Source organism: Balaenoptera ricei, chromosome 2, assembly GCF_028023285.1.
Source record: "Balaenoptera ricei isolate mBalRic1 chromosome 2, mBalRic1.hap2, whole genome shotgun sequence".
Classification (NCBI taxonomy): domain Eukaryota; kingdom Metazoa; phylum Chordata; class Mammalia; order Artiodactyla; family Balaenopteridae; genus Balaenoptera; species Balaenoptera ricei.
Window position 1 is genome coordinate 103,126,804 of NC_082640.1, and position 20,965 is coordinate 103,147,768.

Sequence of the window (20,965 nt, forward strand, 5' to 3'; positions counted from 1 at the left end):
CAAAAAAATAAAGGAAGATGTGGAGAAAGTCAAGAAAACAATGTGTGAGTAAAATGGAAATACTGATAAAGAGACATAAAACCTGAAAGAAACCAAAAAGCAATCCTGGAGCTGGAAAGTACAGTAACTAAAATGAAAAATTAGCTAGAGGGATTCAAAGACAGATTTGAACAGGCAAAAGAAAGAATCAGTGAACTTGAAGATCAGACAATGGAAATCATGGAGTCTGAGGAACAGGAATAAAAGAGATTAAAGACAAGTGAATAGAGCCTAAGGACCTGTGTGATACCATCAAGTGGACCAATATAGGCTTCACAGGCATTCCAGAGAGAGAAGAGAAAAAGAAATGGGTAGAGAGAACATCTGAAGAAATAACAGCTGAAAACTTTCAAACTTCAAGGAAAGACATGAATATAAACATCCAGAAAGCCCAACAAATTCCAAGATGAACTCACAGAGACCCACACTGAGACACATTATAATCAAACTTTCAAAAGAGAAAGACAAGCAGCAAGAAACGAATCATCACAAGGGATCCTCAATACAAATATGAGCAGATTACTCATCTGAAACTTTGGAAGCCACCAGAGAGTGAGCTGATCTATTCAAAGTGCTAAAATCCTATATGTGGCAAAACTGTCCTTCAATAGTGAGGGAGAAATTAAATTCTCAGATAAACAAAAGCTGAGGTAGTTCATGACCATTAAACCTGCCTGCAAAAAATATTCAAGGGAGTTCTGCAAGGTGAAATGAAAGGACACTAGACAATAATTCAAACTTATATGGAAAAATAAAGATCTCACTACAGGTAAATACATGGGCAATTATAAAAGCCAGTATTATTATAACAATGGTTTGTAACTGCACTTTCCATTTTCTACAGGATTTGAGAGAGTAATACATTTAAAGGGAAAAAATCATTACTATGAAAGTTAGCATTACTGTATTTTTAGTTTATAACTCCAAATCTTGTTTTCTACATAATTTAAGAATTCAGGCACTTTAAAAAATTATTTATGTTTTTGAAGACACAATGTATAAATATGTAATACTGTGACATCAACAACCAAAAGATATGGAAACACAGCTATAAAGGAGAAGAGTTTTTCTATGTTATTCAAGTTAAGTTGGTATAAATTCAAATTAGAATGTTATAACTTCAGGATGGTAAATGTAACCCCTATGGTAACCACAAAAAAATAGCTATAGAATATCCGTAAAGGAAATGAGGAAAAAATTTAAACATTTCACAACAAAATATCAACTAAACACAAAATAATACAGTAATGTAGGAAATGAGGAACTAAAGAGTTTTAAGGCATATAAAAAACAAACAGCACAATGACAGAAGTCCCTCCTTATCAATAATTATTTTAAATGTAAATAGATTAAATTCTCCCATCAAAAGAAAGATCGGCAGAATCGATTAAAAAAACACATGATCCAACTACACCCTGTGTACAAGAGACTCACTTGAGAGCCAAAGATACAAACAGGTTGAAAGTGAAAGGATGGAAAATGATATTCCATGCAAGTAATAACTAAAAGAGAACAGGGGTGGCTATACCAAGATCAGACAAAGTAAACATTAAATCAAAAAAGGCTGCAAGAGACAAAGAAGGACATTATATATTAATAAAAGGTTCAATCCATCCAGAAGAAATAACTATCACATTTACACACCTAATGACAGACCACCAAAATACGTGATGCAAAAACTAACAGAATTGTATTAGATGGCATCTTCTTCCTTCATAATGCTGTTTCGCCTACATTGAAAATCTGTAGTTTAGTGTAGCAACCTTCATTAATTATGTGAGATAGATCTTCTGGATAACTTGCTGCAGCTTCTATATCAGCACTTGCTGCTTCTCCTTGCACTTTTATGTTACTGAAGACAGCTTCTTTCCATAAACTTCAAGAACCAACCACAGCTAACTTCAAACTTTTCTTCTGCAGCTTCTTCACCTCTCTCAGCAGCCTTCATAGAATTGAAGAGAGTTAGGGCCTTGCTCTGGATTAGGCTTTGGCTTAAGGGAATGTTGTGACTGGTTTGATATTCTATTCAAACCACTTAAACTTTCTGAATGTCAGCAATAAGACTGTTTCGCTTTCTTATTATTCATGTGTTCACTGAAGTAGCATTTTTAATTTCCTTCAAGAACTTTTCCTTTGCATTCACAACTTGGCTAACTGTTTGGTGCAACAGGCCTAGCTTTCAGCCCATCTCAGCTTTTGACATGCCCTCCTCACTAAGCTTAATCATTTCCAACTTTGATTTAAAATGAGAGATGTAAGACTCTTCCTTTCACTTGAAAACTTAGAGGCCATTGTAGGGTTATTAATCGGCCTTATTTCAATATTGTTGTGTCTCAGGAAATAGGGAGGTCAAGGAGAGGGAGAGAGATGGGAAAGAGCCAGTAGCTAGAGTAGTCAGAACACATACAACATTTATTAAATTTGCCATCTTATATCGGTGCAATTCATAGAGCCCCAAAACAATTACATTAGTAACATCAGAGATCACTGATCAAGGATCACCAAAACAAGTGTAATTATAATGAAAAAGTTTGAAATATTGTGAGAATTACCGAACTATGACACAAAGACACGAAGGGAGCATATGTTGCTGGAAAACATGGTGCCAACAGACTTGCTGGATGCCAGATTGCCACAAACCTTCAATTTATAAAAACTGCAGGGGCTTCCCTGGTGGCGCAGTGGTTGAGAATCTGCCTGCCAATGCAGGGGACGCGGGTTCGAGCCCTGGTCTGGGAGGATCCCACATGCCGCGGAGCAACTGGGCCCGTGGGCCACAACTGCTGAGCCTGCGCGTCTGGAGCCTGTGCTCCACCACAAGAGGCCCGCGCACCGCGATGAAGAGTGGCCCCCGCTTGCCGCAACTAGAGAAAGCCCTCGCACAGAAACGAAGACCCAACACACCCAAAAATAAATAAATAAATAAATAAATTATGAAAACTGCAGTATCTGCAAAGCACAATAAAGCCAAGTGCAATAAAATGAGGTATGTGAATGTCTTTTTCTTTATCCCAACTACATCAGCTTTATAGTAAGTCTTAAAGTCAGGTAGTATAAGTCTATCAACTATGTTCTTTATCAAAGTTATTTATTAAAGGACTATTCTAAGTCCTTTGTTTTCCATATAAATTTTAGAAACAACTCGCCAATTTCTACCAGAAGAAGTCTGTTGAGGTTTTGATTGGAACAGCATCAAATTTATAAATCAATCTGAGGAAAACTGTATCTCACCAACAGAGTCCTCTGATGCATGAAAACTGTGTACCTCTCCATTTACTTAGATCTTTTAAAGTGCTCTCAGCACTTTTTAGTATAAAGTGGGGTTTTTTTTGCAACTTTTGTTAGATTTATCCTTAAGCATTTCATTTCTTTGTATGTTCTTTAAATGGTATTTTTAACTCCAATTTCCAGTTGTTCATTGGTATATATACATATACACTGTATACTGATATTGTTGTATGCTGTAACCTCACTAAACTAACTTACAGTTCTAGTAGCTTTTTTGTAGATTCCCTAGAATTTCCCTATCTATGAAAAAGCCAATTTTATTTCTTCCTTTCCAACCTGGATGCATTTTCTTTTTCATGCCTTACTGCACTGGCTAGAATGTATGATGTTAAATAGACATGATGAAAGAGGACAATATTCCTCACTCCTCATCTCTGGGGAAAAGCACTCAGCACCATTAGTATGTTGGCTGTAGAGTTTTTGTTTTTTGTTTTTGTTTGTGTTATAATATTTATTTATTTATTTGGTTGTGCCGGGTCTTAGTTGGGGCTCGCGGGCTCCTTAGTTGCAGCACTTGGGTTCCTAAGTTGTGGCATGCGAACTCTTACTTGCAGCATGCATGTGGGATCTAGTTCCCTGACCAGGGATCGAAACCAGGCCCCTTACATTGGGAGTGCAAAGTCTTACCCACTGCACCACCAGCGATGTCCCTGTAGAGTTTTTTATAGATGCTCCTTATCAGGTTGAGGAAGTCTCCTATTCCTAGTGTGCTTAAGAACTTTTACCAGAAATGGATTTTGTCAATTTTTCAAAATATCTATTGAAATCATCATATGGCATTTTTTTAAAAGTCTGTTACAGGGCTTCCCTGGTGGCGCAGTGGTTAAGGGTCTGCCTGCCAATGCAGGGGACGCGGGTTCGAGCCCTGGTCTGGGAGGATCCCACATGCCGCAGAGCGACTAGGCCCATGAGCCACAATTGCTGAGCCTGCACGTCTGGAGCCTGTGCTCTGCAACAAGAGAGGCTGCGACAGTGAGAGGCCCGCGCATCGCGATGAAGAGTGGCCCCCATTTGCCGCAACTAGAGAAAGCCCTCGTACAGAAACAAAGACCCAACACAGCCAAAAATAAATAATAAATAAAAATTAAAAAAAAAAAAAAGTCTGTTACAGTAATGGGGAACTACAGTGATTATTTTCAGGTGTTAAATTAACCCTGCGGACCTGGAATAAATCCCACTAGGCCGTGATGTACTATCCTTCAAATATACTCTTGGATTTGATTTGCTAAATTTTCATTTATTATATATATATATATATATATATTCATCCCTCAGGGATATTACTCTACAGTTCTATTGTCTTTTTCTAGTTTGAGTATCAGGGTAATGCTGGTCTCATAGAATAAAACCATTTTACGGAAGTGTTTGTGTAGACTGGATATTATTTCTCCCTTAAACAGTTTTGTAGAATTAAACATGAAGACATCTGGAACTGGTGTCATTATTGTGGGAGTTTTCACTACAAGTTCACAGGTACAGGGTTAAGCAATTACTTATTTCTTCTTAAGTGAGTCTGGTAGCTTTGCGTCTTTCAAAAAATTTGTTCATTTCATCTAAGTTGTCCAATTTATTGGCATAAAATTGTTCCTAATATTTCCTTATTATCCTTTTAAAGTCTGCAGTAATGTTACTTCTCATCCCTGATATTGGTAATTTTTGTGTTCTTTTTTCCTAATCAGTTTCCTACAGATATCAATTTTATTGATGACTCGTAGGTATACATCTCCAACAAAATTCTAAGTGGTCTGAGAAAGGAGGAACACCAGATTTTTAATCCTCTGTCATGGTACAACCCGCAGCAGCTAAGCACAGTACTTTTATATCAATACCACCTGCAGTATTTTTAGACAAATGCAAGAGTAAATAGGTGATAAGAGTGAAGGCCAAATTTCAGAAATTGTATCTTACACAGTAGAAAAAACACAAAGACTTGGAAAACTTGGGTTCAAATCCCTACCGCTCACTTAACAGCAATGTGACCTTGAGGAAGAAGTCACTTAAACACTCTAAGCACTCGGTTAGTGTATTTGCAAAATGGAGAAACCTCCTTATCACAAAAGGTTGCAAGATTTAAATGACATACCCTTATACAGTGCTCTTCACAAAGACTGTCTAATAACGTTAGTATCCCTTTGTTCACATCAATGGATTAATGGGCCACTAATGGCAGAACAATTTTTAAGTCTATTAAAATGACAAAAAAAGCTATCATCAAATGCCTAGACTTCATGCATTAAAAACACTAATTTTTAATTTATACATTAACTACAGAATAAATACACAAACACGAAAAAATTCAAGCTGTACAAAATGACACAAAAATGAAAGGCAAGTCTTCCACCCTACCCAGTGTCACAGTCCCCACCACTGACTACTTTCAACCATTTGTGTTTAGTTTTGGTGGTTACCTCAATAATCCTAAATCAAACACTTCCCCTCAACTCCATGATTTAGCAGTGGCTAAGGACTCAAGTGTGATGAAAGATAAGGAAATTAGCATCCTAAACTTGCTCCACCTTTCATCTTGTCGGCTATAGCGCTACTTTCACATTGTCATGGTTTATAGTACTGATTTCTGTTCTAAAATTCTATTTAGAACTTTAGCAATTTGTATATGCCAATTCTAAAAATCGAAATACCAATACATTTGCTTACAAAATTATGCTTATGTGATCAATCCTTGTAGAATCAACTAATGTGACTGACCCCTTAGAGGAAGAAAATGTAATTCTATACCACTAAATTTGTTGAAACTGTCCAATAGATTCTCTTTTCTTATACTCTTAATTGCTCAAAATTTTACCAAAAATTGTATTGGTTCATAGTTGGACCATAATTTTCCTGTACAAATTTTTTCCTTCCAGTGTTCTTAATTGTTTTTTTAATTGATGAAGGTGGCGTGAATCTTCACCTAAACATTAATCATCCAGATTCTTAACGATGTCATTTCTTAAAATAAACCTAATATTCTCTTAAAGATAGTCTCCTCAGCATCTTTAGATTTTCTACTTTAAATTAGACTACTTGCTTTCTAGTCTTGCTTTGTAGTTGTCATCCTAAGATTGTTTTCTCCCCCTCTTGGGCCGGGTCCACAATTCACCAGATGTTATCTCATGCTTCTTGAATTTTTTGTTTTCCATTTTCTGGAGCACAACCTCAAGAAATTCACCAGGAGTCTGTAAGAGATCAACTTCCTGCATCCTGATTGTATGTTTTAATATATCTCTATCTCATGCATAATTATAAATTATGGTTTATAATTTGGCCAAGAGTGCTAGGTTAAAAATTCATCCAATCCGGGCTTCCCTGGTGGCGCAGTGGTTAAGAATCTGCCTGCCAATGCAGGGGACACGGGTTCGAGCCCTGGTCTGGGAAGATCCCACATGCCGTGGAGCAACTAAGCCCGTGAGCCACAACTACTGAGCCTGCGCGTCTGGAGCCTGTGCTCCGCAACAAGAGAGGCCGCGACAGTGAGAAGCCTGCGCACCGCGGTGAAGAGTGGTCCCCGCTCGCCGCAACTGGAGAAAGCCCGCACACAGAAACGAAGACCCAAGACAGCCAAAAATAAATAAACTAATTAATTAAAAAAAAATTAAAAAAAAAAAAAATTCATCCAATCCCCACTTGACTCTAATTTTTTTTTTTGGGGGGGGGGCTTAGTCGAGTCTTAGTTGCATCACACAGGATCTTTCATTGCAGTGCGCAGGCTCCTCGCTGCGGCACGTGGGCTTCTCTCTAGTTGTGGTGCGTGAGCTCCAGAGCGAGTGGGCTCTGTAGTTGTGGTGCACGGGCTTCCAGTTGCCCCACGGCATACAGGATCCTCCCCGACAAGGGATCGAACCTGCATCCCCTGCATTGGAAGGCGAATTCTCAACCACTGGACCACCAGGTAAGTCCCTAGACTCTGATTTTAGAAACAATGATTCAAACGTCCTGTGTTACTTTGATATCAAACTGATTCTAAATCCTTCCTAGGAAAAGTGCCTTCTCTTTAAAAGAGTTCAAGATATCTTCTTCACCCTCAATGCTCTGAAACGTCAGAAGAATGTGTCTAGATAGAGTCACCTTAAAATTATTTCTGCCTGGTATTCAGCGGGCCCTTAAAATCAGAAGTGTCATGTCTTTCAGCTCCGAGACATTTTCTATCATCATTTCTTTTTTTTTTGGGGGGGGGGGCATGCTGCACAGCATGCAGGATCTTAGTTCCCTGACCAGGGATCAAACCCTCACCCCCCGCAGTGGAAACACGGAGTCTTAACCACTGGACCGCCAGGGAAGTGCCTCCACCATCATTTCTTTGAGTAATTTCTCTCTTCCATTTCTCTCCTCACTTTCTCCAACTCCTTTAAATCACAGCAATTTTTTTTCTAGTTTTCCTCCTATCTTTTCGCAAAACATACTGATAGATTTCTTCAACTTCTTCCAGTTTTTGTATTTATTTTTGTTTGTTTTCAGTCTCAGCAACATTTCTGTCTCCAAGAACTCTTCGCTATTTCTACTCCTTTTACAGAGCAATCATAACACAAATATCTTCCCTCCTTTCCTCACTGTCCCCTAACAGTACAAGAAAATTAATGGCTCCTAGAGCATCGTAGACTATGTCTTTCAGTAAGGACTATACCAGTGAGAAAACCCAAATATACTATGATAATTGGCTGCCTTCTGGAGTTTAACTCTGATTAAGACACAGGGTAAAGACTCTACCAAGAAAGCAAAGTAATAAACCTAACAGATACACAGTATTCCTACTGCTGTGGCTTTTGTAACTTATTTCTGTTGCTTTGAAATGGAAAAGTGTTGCTGTAAGCGCAGGATGGGAATAAACTCAATAAGGAGATATGGATAAAACTAAATTAATAATTTTGTATTATATTTCATTTTAAACCTTTTAAATCATATTTACAGAAAGATCATTTAGGTATATGAAGGTAATACCTTATTTAAACACTGAAATACCGATTAAAACAGCCTGGCACTGGTCACAAAATGGAGAGCAGAAACCAAAAACAGACCCAAACATTGGTATATTTTAATTTCCTTTATCATAGGTGACATTTTAAACCAGTAGGGAAAGTATTTATTCTCAACAAGTGATGGTACAACCAGCTAGCCATTTGGGGGAAAAATGAAGCCCTACGACAAATCTCACATCAAATAAATTCCACATATATTAACAATTTAATTTTTTAAGCCCATGTATTAATCTAAATATTTTTAAATCTTGAGGATAGAGAAAGACTTTCTACATAAGATTCCAAAGAACCAAAACCTTAAAAAGAAGAGACCACCAGACTTAACCATCTCTGATTTTCCTTTGTCAGGGGAGGTGGGAAGACCTTTGAACAAAATTAAAATATAAATTACAAAATTACAACCTGGAAAAAAATAAAACTCTTGGAAACATATGGGGAAAAAAAGCCACTCCAATAAAAGTTAGCAAAGAGTTTTAAAAAGCAATTTACAGAAGAAAGTTTATGACAAATAATAAACCTATCACTGAAGAAATATAAATTTAAGACATCAATTTCTGCCTATTAGTTTGAATATCCAATGTTAAGAATATAGAAGTGGGCTTCCCTGGTGGCGAAGTGGTTAAGAATCTGCCTGCCAATGCAGGGGACACAGGTTTGAGCCCTGGTCCGGGAAGATCCCACATGCCACGGAGCAACTAAGCCCGTGCACTGCAGCTACTGAGCCTGTGCTCTAGAGCCCACGAGCCACAACTACTGAGCCCAGGCACATCTACTAAAGCCCACGTGCTCTAGAGCCCGTGCTCCGCAACAAGAGAAGCCACCGCAATGAGGAGCCTGCGCACTGCAACAAAGAGTAGCCCCCGCTCGGTGCAAGTAGAGAAAGCCCGCGCGTAGCAACAATGACCCAACACAGCAAGAAAGAAAGAAAGGAAGGAAGGAAGGAAGGAAGGAAGGAAGGAGGGAAAGAAAGAAAGAAAGGAAAGAGAGAGAGAGAGAGAAAGAAAGAAAGAAGGGAAGGAAGGAAGGAAAGGAAAGAAAGAAAGAAGGAAGGAAGGAAAGAATATAGAAGTGGCACTATCCAAATACTGGTAAATGTGTAGTTGGTATAATTCTAGCAACATTTAGAAATGTTTAAAAAGCACTCATTGTCACAGCAATTCCACTTTTAACAGCCTATACTGAACATGGATGTTCATCACTGTACTGTTTGAAAACCCAAAAAGGTTAAATGTCCAGCCAAAAGGACTGTAATAATATGAAGGTATTAAAACTAAAATTATAATATAGAGCTGCACTTGTTAATATGGAAAGCAGAACATGACTTTATGATATAAAATTTCTAAAAGTTACCACATACACAGTAGTTCCATTTCTATAAAAATATATATACATATGCACACAAGTGGATTAATAGAAAATCTTGGAAGAATATATGTAAAAATATTAATCATCCAATCTAACTGAAGTAAGTACATGGTAAGCAATTAACAAATGTAAATATAAACTGCCAAAAATGGAATATTAATCCTCTAATAAACTAAGAAGCAAGGAACTCTTCAATTACATGGTAAAATTATAGTCAGTCTATTTAAACAAAACAAAAAGATATAATAGGAAGGAAAAAAAGTCAAAAATGAAATATGTAACTTGAATCTACATAACATTATACTAAAAAGGAAAAATAAGCTTTTCAAAAGAGTACGTAATGCTCAACTCAGTTATGCCCTTATTCTGTCCCCAAATCTCCAACCAACTGATGAATGGCTCAAACCATGACCAGAAGGTCTTTCTGTAAACTTCTTCCTTTAGAAAATAAAATGACGTGTGCTGGCTGACTTGATTGTGGTAATTATTTCACAAAGTATACATATGCCATATCATCATGTTGTACATTTTATGTGCAATTTGTCAATTATACCTAAATTCAGCTTGGGGGAGAAAAAGAAAATGATGGATTACCATGATCATATGTATATTCAAAGAACATGGGGGCCATGAAGTGAGGGAGTCGGGGCAAGACACACGGAAAAAAAGATGAAGCCTCAAAGGCATTCTGAAAATCCAAATAAGAGAATGATTCAAATTTAGCACAAAAAAGCTATCTTCAAGAGAAAATTTCAACTTAAAAAAAGGCATGCGTGCGCAGTTGTGTGTATGTCGCACGTGCCATATAGAAAGAGCATTTTAAGGATAATAAGAAATTTTTATGAGATCATTGATTAGGATTAAAGTAAGTAATATTTGAAATACGTTTTCAAATAACCATACTTTTCCTCTTTTCTCTTTTTTTTTTTTGGCCACACCGTGTGGCATGCGGGATCTTAGTTCCCCAACCAGGGATTGAACCCGTGCCCCCTGCCTTGGGAGCACAGAGTATTAACCACTGAACCACCAGGGAAGTCCCGAAATAACCATACTTTTCTTTAAAAAAAAAAAAAAAACTACACTGTTTTAACTCTCAATTAATACTCACTGTATTCTAGCTTCTTTCTCTTCTTTTTCTCTTTCAATTGTTCTTCCTCCTCCCTGATTCCCTCTTCTCCTTCTTCTCTTTGCTCCTCTCCCAAATTATCATAAAATACTGGATCACGATGAGCAGTCTTCCTCTGGAAATGCTTAGTTTTGGATCCCCCTTTAACAAGTACAACTTTTCTTTTCAAACAAGTGCAGCCAAACATGCAGTCTGGTCGGCGGCAGTGAGCAGGCTGGCGCTTCTCCAAAGCTAGACTTGAACATACACAACCCAATCGACAGAAGTCATTGTTGCATGGAGGGGCTCGTTTCCTTATGATCGTGTGGATGGGTTTAGTTTTGAGAGATGCCTAAAGTTAAAGTAGAAGATTATAAATCTACTAAATCATCCCCTAACAACTTACAGTCATATACTGGTCTGCCTTCTCCAACTCTGAGCACTCAGTACTAACAGTACGAGATTAGTGCAGATTCAAAGGACAAAACATGAATATAAACAGAACTCTAAGCAATCTCCCATTCTAATGCATAGCACAGACAAGAAAGAGAATAGTTTAATTAATTATGAGCCAAAATATCAACAAGGATGAACATATTCTCAATAGAAATCATGCATAATGTTCTACAGCAGGAGTTGACAAACTTAAGGCCCATGGGCCAAATCCAGCCTACTTCCTAACTAAAGTTTCATTGGAACACAGCCAGGTTCACTCATTTACATAACATCTATGGCATTACAGTAGCAGAGCTGAGTAACTGCAACAGAGACTGTATGGCCTGCAAAGCCTAAAATATTTACTATCTGCCCCTTTACATAAATAGTTTACTGACCCCTGCTCTATGATAATTAATAATTAATTAATAATTAATAAAAAGAGAACATTATAATACATGCATAAAAGTCTTTAGGAATGATTGATTATAAAGGACACAATCTGTATTTTGTCCCAACATCTGATGATCTTCAGCTCTAGAATTTAGTCACAGAATTTAAAAAATGGAAAGTAAAGTACAGAAATTTCATGACAAAAAAATTACCCACGTGCTGCTGTATCATTTCACATGCACTGAGGCTGCTAACACAGGTGAATCAACAATTAATGAAAATCTCTTAATATAAAATTTTAAGAAAGACAAAAACTTTTTCTCTGTAGGTTTATAATTTGGGGGATTTTTCTGGGATTTAATACCATCTACGCGGAGTTTTTAAAGCTGTTTTAACAAGATCAGTAAACGCACTTGACCACATGCTGGAGAATGAAATTAGAAAAGTTCAGAATGGCCAGCTGCCTTTACACAGGAGAGGGACAATTCAAAAGCACAATTGTACAGTCTCCCTCTGCTGGCAGGAGCAATCTACACATGGTGTCTAGTTGATAAAGAAGAACAAACATGGAAGACATTTCCTTAGTTGTCACTAAGGTAACTAAAAGCCCCATCCTCCTGCCGAAAAGCCCCATTCCCATTTCTCCTGACTACCTAATTCTCTCTAGCCAAGACTAATATGTTTCTGGAAAACAACAGATACTTACTTGAGCCGTAAGCAGAGTTGTTAAGGATACATCTGCTCGCTCTTCAGTGATATAGGTCCTTGGTTTTCCTTCCCAAAGTGCACAGTCTTCCAGATCCATTAGCTTCACTTGAGATTTAGACAATCCTGGAGGGCGAGTTCCCTGTTGCTGCTGCTGCTGTTGGTGTGCCTGCCGCAAACTAATCTGCTTTGGAAATGTATTTTCATCTAAAGTTGGCACAACCAAGTTATTCACCCGATTTTCTGAGATGGTGGTTGAAGAATTCTTGGTAACCTTATCTCCTGGAATAATATGACTATGTTTCTGCTTTGGTGAAACAGGGTATGGTAAAATAGATTTATAAGATGATTTAGTTCGGCCACTGAAAGGTGCCTGTTTGTTTTGAGACTTTGCCTTTCGAGAGACAGAGGGTACAGAATGAGGCTTCAAAGAGTAAGAGGTAGAAGGGGAAACGGTAGATTGCTTCTTCAGTACACTATCAAGTGTTCGAACATAGCTGGTACTCTTGGTGGGAAGCTGGTATACCACAGGAGATGTGGGAGCATTAGAAGAGAAACCCATGCTTGTTTCCATCAGCTTGCCTTCATTTTCCAAGTACTCATCCAGCTTATCACTGCAGAAAGCAGAACGGTTTTTCAATGAACCTTCTGAATTTCCACCTAGAAATAAAGAGACACAGATACTTAAATCTAGGACAGATCTTTATATCTATAGAAAAATATACTTAAAAAGGCCAGGAGCAGGGGCTTCCCTGGTGGCGCAGTGGTTAAGAATCCGCGTGCCAATGCAGGGGACACGGGTTCGAGCCCTGGTCCGGGAAGATTCCACATGTCACGGAGCAACTAAGCCCGTGCGCCACAACTACTGAGCCTGTGCTCTAAAGCCCGTGAGCCACAGCTACTGAGCCCACGTGCCACAGCTACTGAAGGCTGCGCGCCTAGACCCCATGCTCTGCAACAAGAGAAGCCACCGCAATGAGAAGGCCGCGCACCGGGACGAAGAGCAGCCCCCGCTCCCTGCTACTAGAGAAAGCCCGCGCGCAGGAATGAAGACCCAACGCAGCCAAAAATAAATAAATCAAATAAATAAAAAAAAAAAAGGCCAGGAATTTATAAGCTACTAAATCTTCCAAACTATCCCTCCTCAGAAGTAAGGAAAAATATAAAATATAAAGCCAAGTAAAGACACTGAATGTCATATACCAATTACATTAAAGTCCATTATCTAAAATTATCTTATTACATATATTTAACATTTTGCAAAATGCTAACAATAGTAATAATTAACACTAAGAGTCGACAACCTCTTATGACCTTAGTATAGAGATGAGACATAAGTAAAAACATAAACGCAAAAAATATACTTAAATTTGACCTCAACAGAATACCAAGAGGTTACTTAAGGGATTGCAATACCTGGATTCTGACACAAAACACAAGGGAAGAGGATAAGGGCACAAAAAGAGGAGTATAAAATTTAGTTTTTATGGAACAAGAAAAAGCAAGTTTAGTAGAAAGACAAGCATTACACTATTATAACACTACAAAGATTCAAAGATGAGAAAAACTATATTGGACAAATGGTAAATTTATCTGGCTAGAGTGTAACTACAAACAAGTGTAATGGAAAGGAAAAGCACTAAGAAAGGAGACCAATAAGCATACAGTCAAAATTTAGATTTTAGATTGGATTTAGAAGTTTATTTTGAAGTACTACAATGCTATTGGGAATCACCATACAGCTCTGAAGCACACAGTTCTGAAATAATGCTTGAGAATGATGCTTTTTATAACTGTAGGAACCAAAAGGAAGTGCACTTTGAAAAGGCTGCAAGGATTATTTAAGCTTGATATGGTTAGCGACTGAACCCCAGGATGGGGACTATGGGACACAGAAAATGAACAAAAACAGCCAAGACAATTATTTTCAGTTTACTTTAAAGCATGGAAAGGAGATAAAGAGAAACAACCAAGGCTTACTTTTAACAAAAGTCTTTGGCCACATGTTTCAGAATGTATTTATAAGTTTTTAAAAAGCTGATTACCTTCATTCCTAGATGCAGAAGCACTATGAAACTTTCCCCTCCATCCCTTGATCTTGGTGAAGTCATTAGTCTTCCCTGTCCTAGAAACAAAGGGAAATCCAGCATCTATAAAAGAAAAAGTAAAAAAGATGATCAAAATTCTAGCAAGCCAATATTTAATATCTAATTAGCTACTAAAATTTCATCTAAAATGTATAAATCATCATTAAGACTCATCACTAGATAAAAGATCTACATTAGAGTACCCTGTATGTCTGTAACAATGGTAGCATTTTATTTTTATCACAAATTTGTTTGACTTTACAAATGCTACGCACTCACCAGGTGAGGCAGGGTTGGTTCCTGTAAGGTTCCAGAAAGGAAAGCTAGTGGCTGGAGCCAAAGGTAGCTGTACTCCCAAGTATTTAAGATCAATACTCATTGCTGGATCCACTGAATTCAATTTTAAGCCAACTACAAGAAAAAAGGACCACAAATCATTATGGTTTTTTTAATCTTTGGTTGGGGGGTGGGGTGGGGTGAGGTAGGGGGATAATAGAGATCAAGAAAAAGTGGAGAACAGAAATGATGAAATAAAAATTGAAAGTGACAGACAGACTTTAAGGTGGCCTCATGATCCTCACCTCCTGGGTATTACATATTTGCATATTCGTCCCCTTCCCTTCTTGAGTGTGGGTGAGGCCTGTGATTTGTTTCTAACTGATGGAATGTGGCAAAAGGGGCAGGATGTACATACATGATTATGTGTATGTGATAATATAAGAGTAAGTGTATCACCCATCCTGCTAGAGCTACAAGGATATAAATTCTGCCAACAATCTGAGGGAAACCGGAAGCAGATCCCTCCCCAGTCAAGCCTTTGATGAGGAACCAGGTCTGACATCTTGATTGCAGCCTTGTGAGACCCTAAGAAGAGGACCCAGTTAAGCCATGCCCAAACACCTGACCCATAGAACTTTGAGATAGTAAATGTGTTGTTTTAAGGTACTAAGTTTGTGGTAATTTGTTAAGCAACAATAGATAACTAATACATAAACATAGCAGAATTCAGATCTTCTGTACTTTAATGCTTTGTAGCCCAGAGATTTTCTAGGACCTCTAATACAAACTTGCCATAGTCTGTGGTTCTGGCCTAATTAAGGCTACTAATTCTTTAGTTATTATTACTGATATTTATGGTTAATGGAGCTTATAAATACTATGGCTTATTTGTAGGTTAAGAGGCAATCTTTTGGGAAAACATTTATTTTACATATCTTTTTTTTTTTTTTTTGCTTAACATTTTACACCTAAGATTTGTCTATGTTGACACATTTATCTCTGCATGATTTATTTTCACTGTTGTACACTATTCCAGATTATGAATTACTCCAATTTATTAACTATTCTCCTCTTAATGAGAATTGTTTCCTATTTTAAACTATTACAAACAATGCTGCAGTATAACTGTACATCTTGTACAAGAATGTACATCACACACATGAACATGTATGAAAGCTTCTCTAGTGCATTTAGCTTTTCCTTATGGCATTTACCCAAGAGTGGAATTGCTATGTAATGGGATATGTTCATCTTCAATTTACTGGATATTGTGTTTGACATATATGTGGCTGCCCAAAATATTCTGAGAACCTTTCCTATAGCTATTACTTTTCCACATTATAACCCCCACCTCTTCAAGGAAGAGGTGTTAAAACACAGATGCAGCCATAAAAGGCTTCAATTTAGAAGAGAGCACCATGAGGAAAGGAATACTGTGCAGAATTGTGTTAATGAGAGTGACAGTGTTTGGCCAAGTTAAGAACTTTTAGAGGGAAGAGTAACCAACATCCTAGCTGTAGTATACTGTGTTCAGTGTCCATATTGAAAATGGTGGTAATTGCCCAATGCTGTGAGATTGCTGGTATGAGCTCTTGGGGAATGTTATTTGGGCATTTTTCCTTTTTTCTGTCTCTCTGTAAGTCATCTGATATTCTTTAATAAATTCGTATTCTATTTCACCTATAGAGTGTATTCTCATGTTTGCGATTAAGAATTCTGACATACCTAGTTATTCTGAATCCTTCTTATGTAATGGCATACAAGAAAACAATGATTACATAACAAACTGGGATAAACATGAGGCTGCTTATGGCTGGAGGCAACCAGTTCTATGGTTATTAATTTCCCTTGGTCTTGCCTGGCCACTCTGAGGAGATCAGTGTCTCAAGAGCATACCTGTCACGCAATCATGGATAACCACATGCAACACTGCTCTAGTTGGGAAGCTGTTCACTAGATTGCCAAATTACTCTCCATTTATACTCCCTTCAATAGTGTAAGAGTTCTTGTTGATCCACATCCTCTCCAACATTTTATATCATTGGACTTTTAAAATTGTCCCAATCTTACTGGTATGAATCTATATCCTATTGTTCTTAAATTTGCATTTTTTCTGTTACCAGTGACAATCTTCTAATTTGGATTTCCTTGTTTGTGAATTACTGGCTTCATATTATTGAGCAAGAAAGTATTTAACTTAAATTTTAACAGAACTGAAACCAAAAGGAATTCAAAGCATCAACTACAGTAGTAATAACTACTAAAGTCATAGGTACAGGTTTCCAATAAAAAGCTTACATAGTACTGGTTTCCTAAAAGGTGAAGACACTACGCAGGTTACAAGCCACAACAAGTTCTTAAGGCTAATTTGTATATCCTCCACATAAATTAGTTTGTAATTCTAGTTCTTTAAAATAAATATCATTTTATCATGTTTATTTTAATCACATGTGATTAAAATTTACATCAATAAAATATTATTTCCTCATGTTTCAATCAACTGGGGAGAAAATAATATGAGTCAAAACAAGTGGTTTCTAATCTTGTCTTTGGGCTAAACTTCTCTTAGCTTCTGCTTCCTCATCAGTGAAGTAATACCAATCCAAAAAATAATATCAATCCACCACACTGAGTTTCATGTTTTAAGAAGTAACTGTGCCTTCTCTTTGAAATGCTCTGTAATATAGATGATGATAGAGGTAAAAGACATTTCCCAGACCTCAAGGAGCTTTTGTGTTATGTTTTCCCAACTGATTCATTAGTAGTTACAATAGGATAGAATACTGTAAGAGGTAAAACAAATGATACTTGAAAAGCCCAAGGCAATCTGGTAAAACTTTACAGAGAGTGTAATTCTTAAATTAGAATAAGTAGGAATTAACTAGGAAAGGCAGAGAGGGAGAGCAGAGTGGAACCAGAAAGCAAAATATTGCAGAAATGCAAGTGAAACAGAATCCTAAACAAAGGATAAAATGAGATACTGTAGTGCCTTGAAAAGAGAAAAGTACTCTATTATTATTATAGACAAAAACTGCCAGAACAGCTGCCTACAGAGAAAGAAGAAAGGAATTAAGTCGTTAAAAATGTACCCATACAGCCAAATAGGTAGACAATCAAATTTAGAGACGGTTTTCCCTACATATCTTCTTGTCTGCATTTACTTATACTTTGAACTGCCACCTTCCCCCAAAAGTGACACCAAGTGATGCTAAAAACATCAACAAAAAGACCAAATTTATTTTAAATATACTTACAATTTTTTTAAAGCCCTAAAAGTTGAGAGGTCAATGGCACATGGACACTGCTCAAAGTAATTCCCAATTTAGCTTACCTGCACATCTTGAAATGTTTGCCCTTCAAGAAAATCCTTCCCTGAGTAATAGATATTTGAGACTCAGACTCAGTCGGTTTTCAAATGAATGATAATAACTTTATCTTACAAAAATAAGATAGTTGGGCTTCCCTGGTGGCGCAGTGGTTGAGAATCTGCCTGCTAATGCAGGGGACACGGGTTCGAGCCCTGGTCTGGGAAGATCCCACATGCCACGGAGCAGCTGGACCCGTGAGCCACAACTACTGAGCCTGCGCGTCTGGAGCCTGTGCCCCGCAACGGGAGGGGCCGCGATAGTGAAAAGGCCCGCGCACCGCAATGAAGAGCGGTCCCCGCACCGCGATGAAGAGTGGCCCCCGCTTGCCGCAACTAGAGAAAGCCCTCGCACGAACCGAAGACCCAAAACACAAACAAAAAAATAAATAAATAAATAATAAAGTAGCTATAAAAAAAAAAAAAAAAAAAAAAAATAAGATAGTTAAATAATTCTTAGCATATCCCTCAAAAAGCATAAAACCCTTTCCACATGATAGTTTAAACTAAATCATACTCCTGAATTCTTTTGTCTTTTCACCATATTAGGAGCAACTTCTTAAAGAAATATTATCACACCATTAAAAAAAAGACCCATAAAGATAGAAACGAAAACAGATAACCTTCTAGGTTCAAAGCAGAGTCACCTAAGACAATAAACTGTAGCCAAAAATGCCTGCCTCTAGCTAAACCCACTTAAATAGGAGGTATCCACAAAAATACACTCAGAGGAATGAATACCTATATAACTAGCCAACAAAGAACAGAAAAGTCGACATTTATGTAAGAAAAACTCCAGCTAACCATTGATTTAACAGTCCAGAGTATTTTTTAAGTAACTAAAGAGGCAGAGTGCTCTGGGAATATTATCATAAAGGAATTTAACATTAAAACTGACAGGAGTTCACACTGATATAAATAAATGATTGGATAAAAATGAGGGAGAAAAGAGAAATCTCTGGTTGCAGAAGAATGCCAAGTAATTTATGCAGATACTCCATCCTCAAGAAAGTGGAGCATAACTTCCCACTCATTAAGTATGGACTACACAGTGACTTCCAAAGAGTGCAACATAAAAAGTCAGTGACAAATCATGTTGATAATATGTACCCTTGATAAGGTGAGGTGAGAATGGCACTTTACCTCTGTGGTCTTCCTCCTATAAACATATAATCCCAGTCTAGCCATGAGAAAAACATCAAACAAATCCCAACTGCGGGACATTCTACAAAATACCTGACCAGTACTCCTCAAAATTGTCAAGTTAATTAAAAACAAAACAGTCTGGGAAACTGTCCCAGCCAACAAGATCCTAAGGACACACAACTACTAAATGTAATGTGATTTCCTAGATGAGAACCTGGAACAAAAAAAATTAACTAAGGAAATTTGAATAAACTAAGAACTTTAGTTAATAATAATATATCAATATTAGTTCACTAATTGTAACAAATGTACTGCCCTAATGTTAGATGTTAATTAACAGGAGAAGCTGGATGCTGAGTATATGGGAACTCTCTGTACTATGGTCCCAATTTTTCTGCAAATCTAAAACTTATCTAAAACAAAAAATTCACTTAACAATTAACATAGAATTGACTTGGTAGCAATGAAACAGAAAAGCTTTTACAAAAATACCTTTAAAGATCAAAAACATGATAATTTCAGGTTGATGGACTTCGAAACCAATTTGGATGTAGCAAAGAAAAGTATAGGAGAAAAAATATACTGTGGAAAACAAAATTAAGAATCTTATTTTATTTTAGCAACAAAACTATCAACAACAACAAGAACATTTTCTCAGGCTTAATCAACATTTCTTCCACAATTTCAAAGCAAGCTGAAAAAGCTTTTCAAGTTTTTCAAGCTTTTTTCATCTCAAAAACATTTTGGATTTGTAGGTGCTTATTTTATAAAGAATAATGAAACTCTACAGTTGATGGAAAAGCAAAGAAATACGACATTACTGAATTGAAACTTAATAAATTACTTCAAACATCAGTTTTTAGAAAGGGACCTGGAAGAATATTTTCATTATCTTCAGATACCTGGAGTTGGCACCATCAACTGATATGGTAACCATCAGTTACTACAAATATTTAGCCAAACTAACTTAATTCTTTTAATATTTTAAGTCTTAAGAAGCAAAGGTTGGGGGATGAGGGAGACATCTGCCAAAGTAAAATAAAGAAAAAAATCCAAACTAGAACTTTACGCCATACATTATGAACAGTGACACATGGATTACAGATTTAACTGTTTAAAAAAGTAAAACTCTATAAGAATGTAGTTGAATTAACTTTAACAATGTGAGGATTAATACAAACTTGAACACCAAATGCATAATCTGTATGGCAGGTGAAAACTGATGCCTCACACACTTTTTTGCCCAAAAAACTGTATCAGCTGACACCACTTAAAACTGAAACACGTTACATAAAAATACTGACTTTACCTTTTACAGAACAATGGGAATTTCTGAAAATACTGAGCCTACATTCCCATTTGACAATCCACTGATGTGACTGCCCTTTTAGAACAGGAACCTATGCTCCAGCCCACCAGAGTCCAACACCATCCCCAAATTCAGGCTAATTTCACTTTATGTTACCTGCTTAGTTTCCATAAGCATTTGACTTTGAACACCCAATACACAAAAAGAAAAAATTACAGATTTGTCTAAAATGTCTATAAGGGAAGGAAAAAACTCAAACCTTACCCAAACAGGAAAAAATAAGCAAACAAACCAGAGCAAAAAGACCAGCAGGGAGCACTGAATATATTTAACTCTAGAACTAAGACTATAAAACAAACGGGGGATTAGGTTGAAAGAATGCAATACAAATGTTATAATATTTATATATTATCAGAGTACCTAAGAAAAAAATGGAGGAGTGGGGGGAGAAAGGACAACTTAACTGATAGAGAAAAG

The 20,965-nt window shown here is 37.1% G+C and overlaps 1 protein-coding gene across 21 annotated transcripts in view; it reads right to left on the minus strand.

Moving 5' to 3' along the window:
- The window catches only part of MGA (MAX dimerization protein MGA), a 161,372-nt gene that overhangs the window by 37,591 nt on the left and 102,816 nt on the right, over window positions 1–20,965 (minus strand). For 20 of the 21 annotated variants that reach the window (XM_059913543.1, XM_059913542.1, XM_059913541.1 and 17 more), the window contains exons 6-9: window positions 14,670–14,801; window positions 14,349–14,453; window positions 12,305–12,963; window positions 10,774–11,122 (exon numbers count right to left, since the gene is read on the minus strand). In XM_059913543.1, the coding sequence (XP_059769526.1) occupies window positions 10,774–11,122; window positions 12,305–12,963; window positions 14,349–14,453; window positions 14,670–14,801 (1,245 nt within the window). Of the gene's footprint in view, window positions 1–1,949; window positions 1,982–10,773; window positions 11,123–12,304; window positions 12,964–14,348; window positions 14,454–14,669; window positions 14,802–20,965 lie in introns of those variants that run through there. The other variant, XM_059913562.1, reaches the window with a different exon arrangement.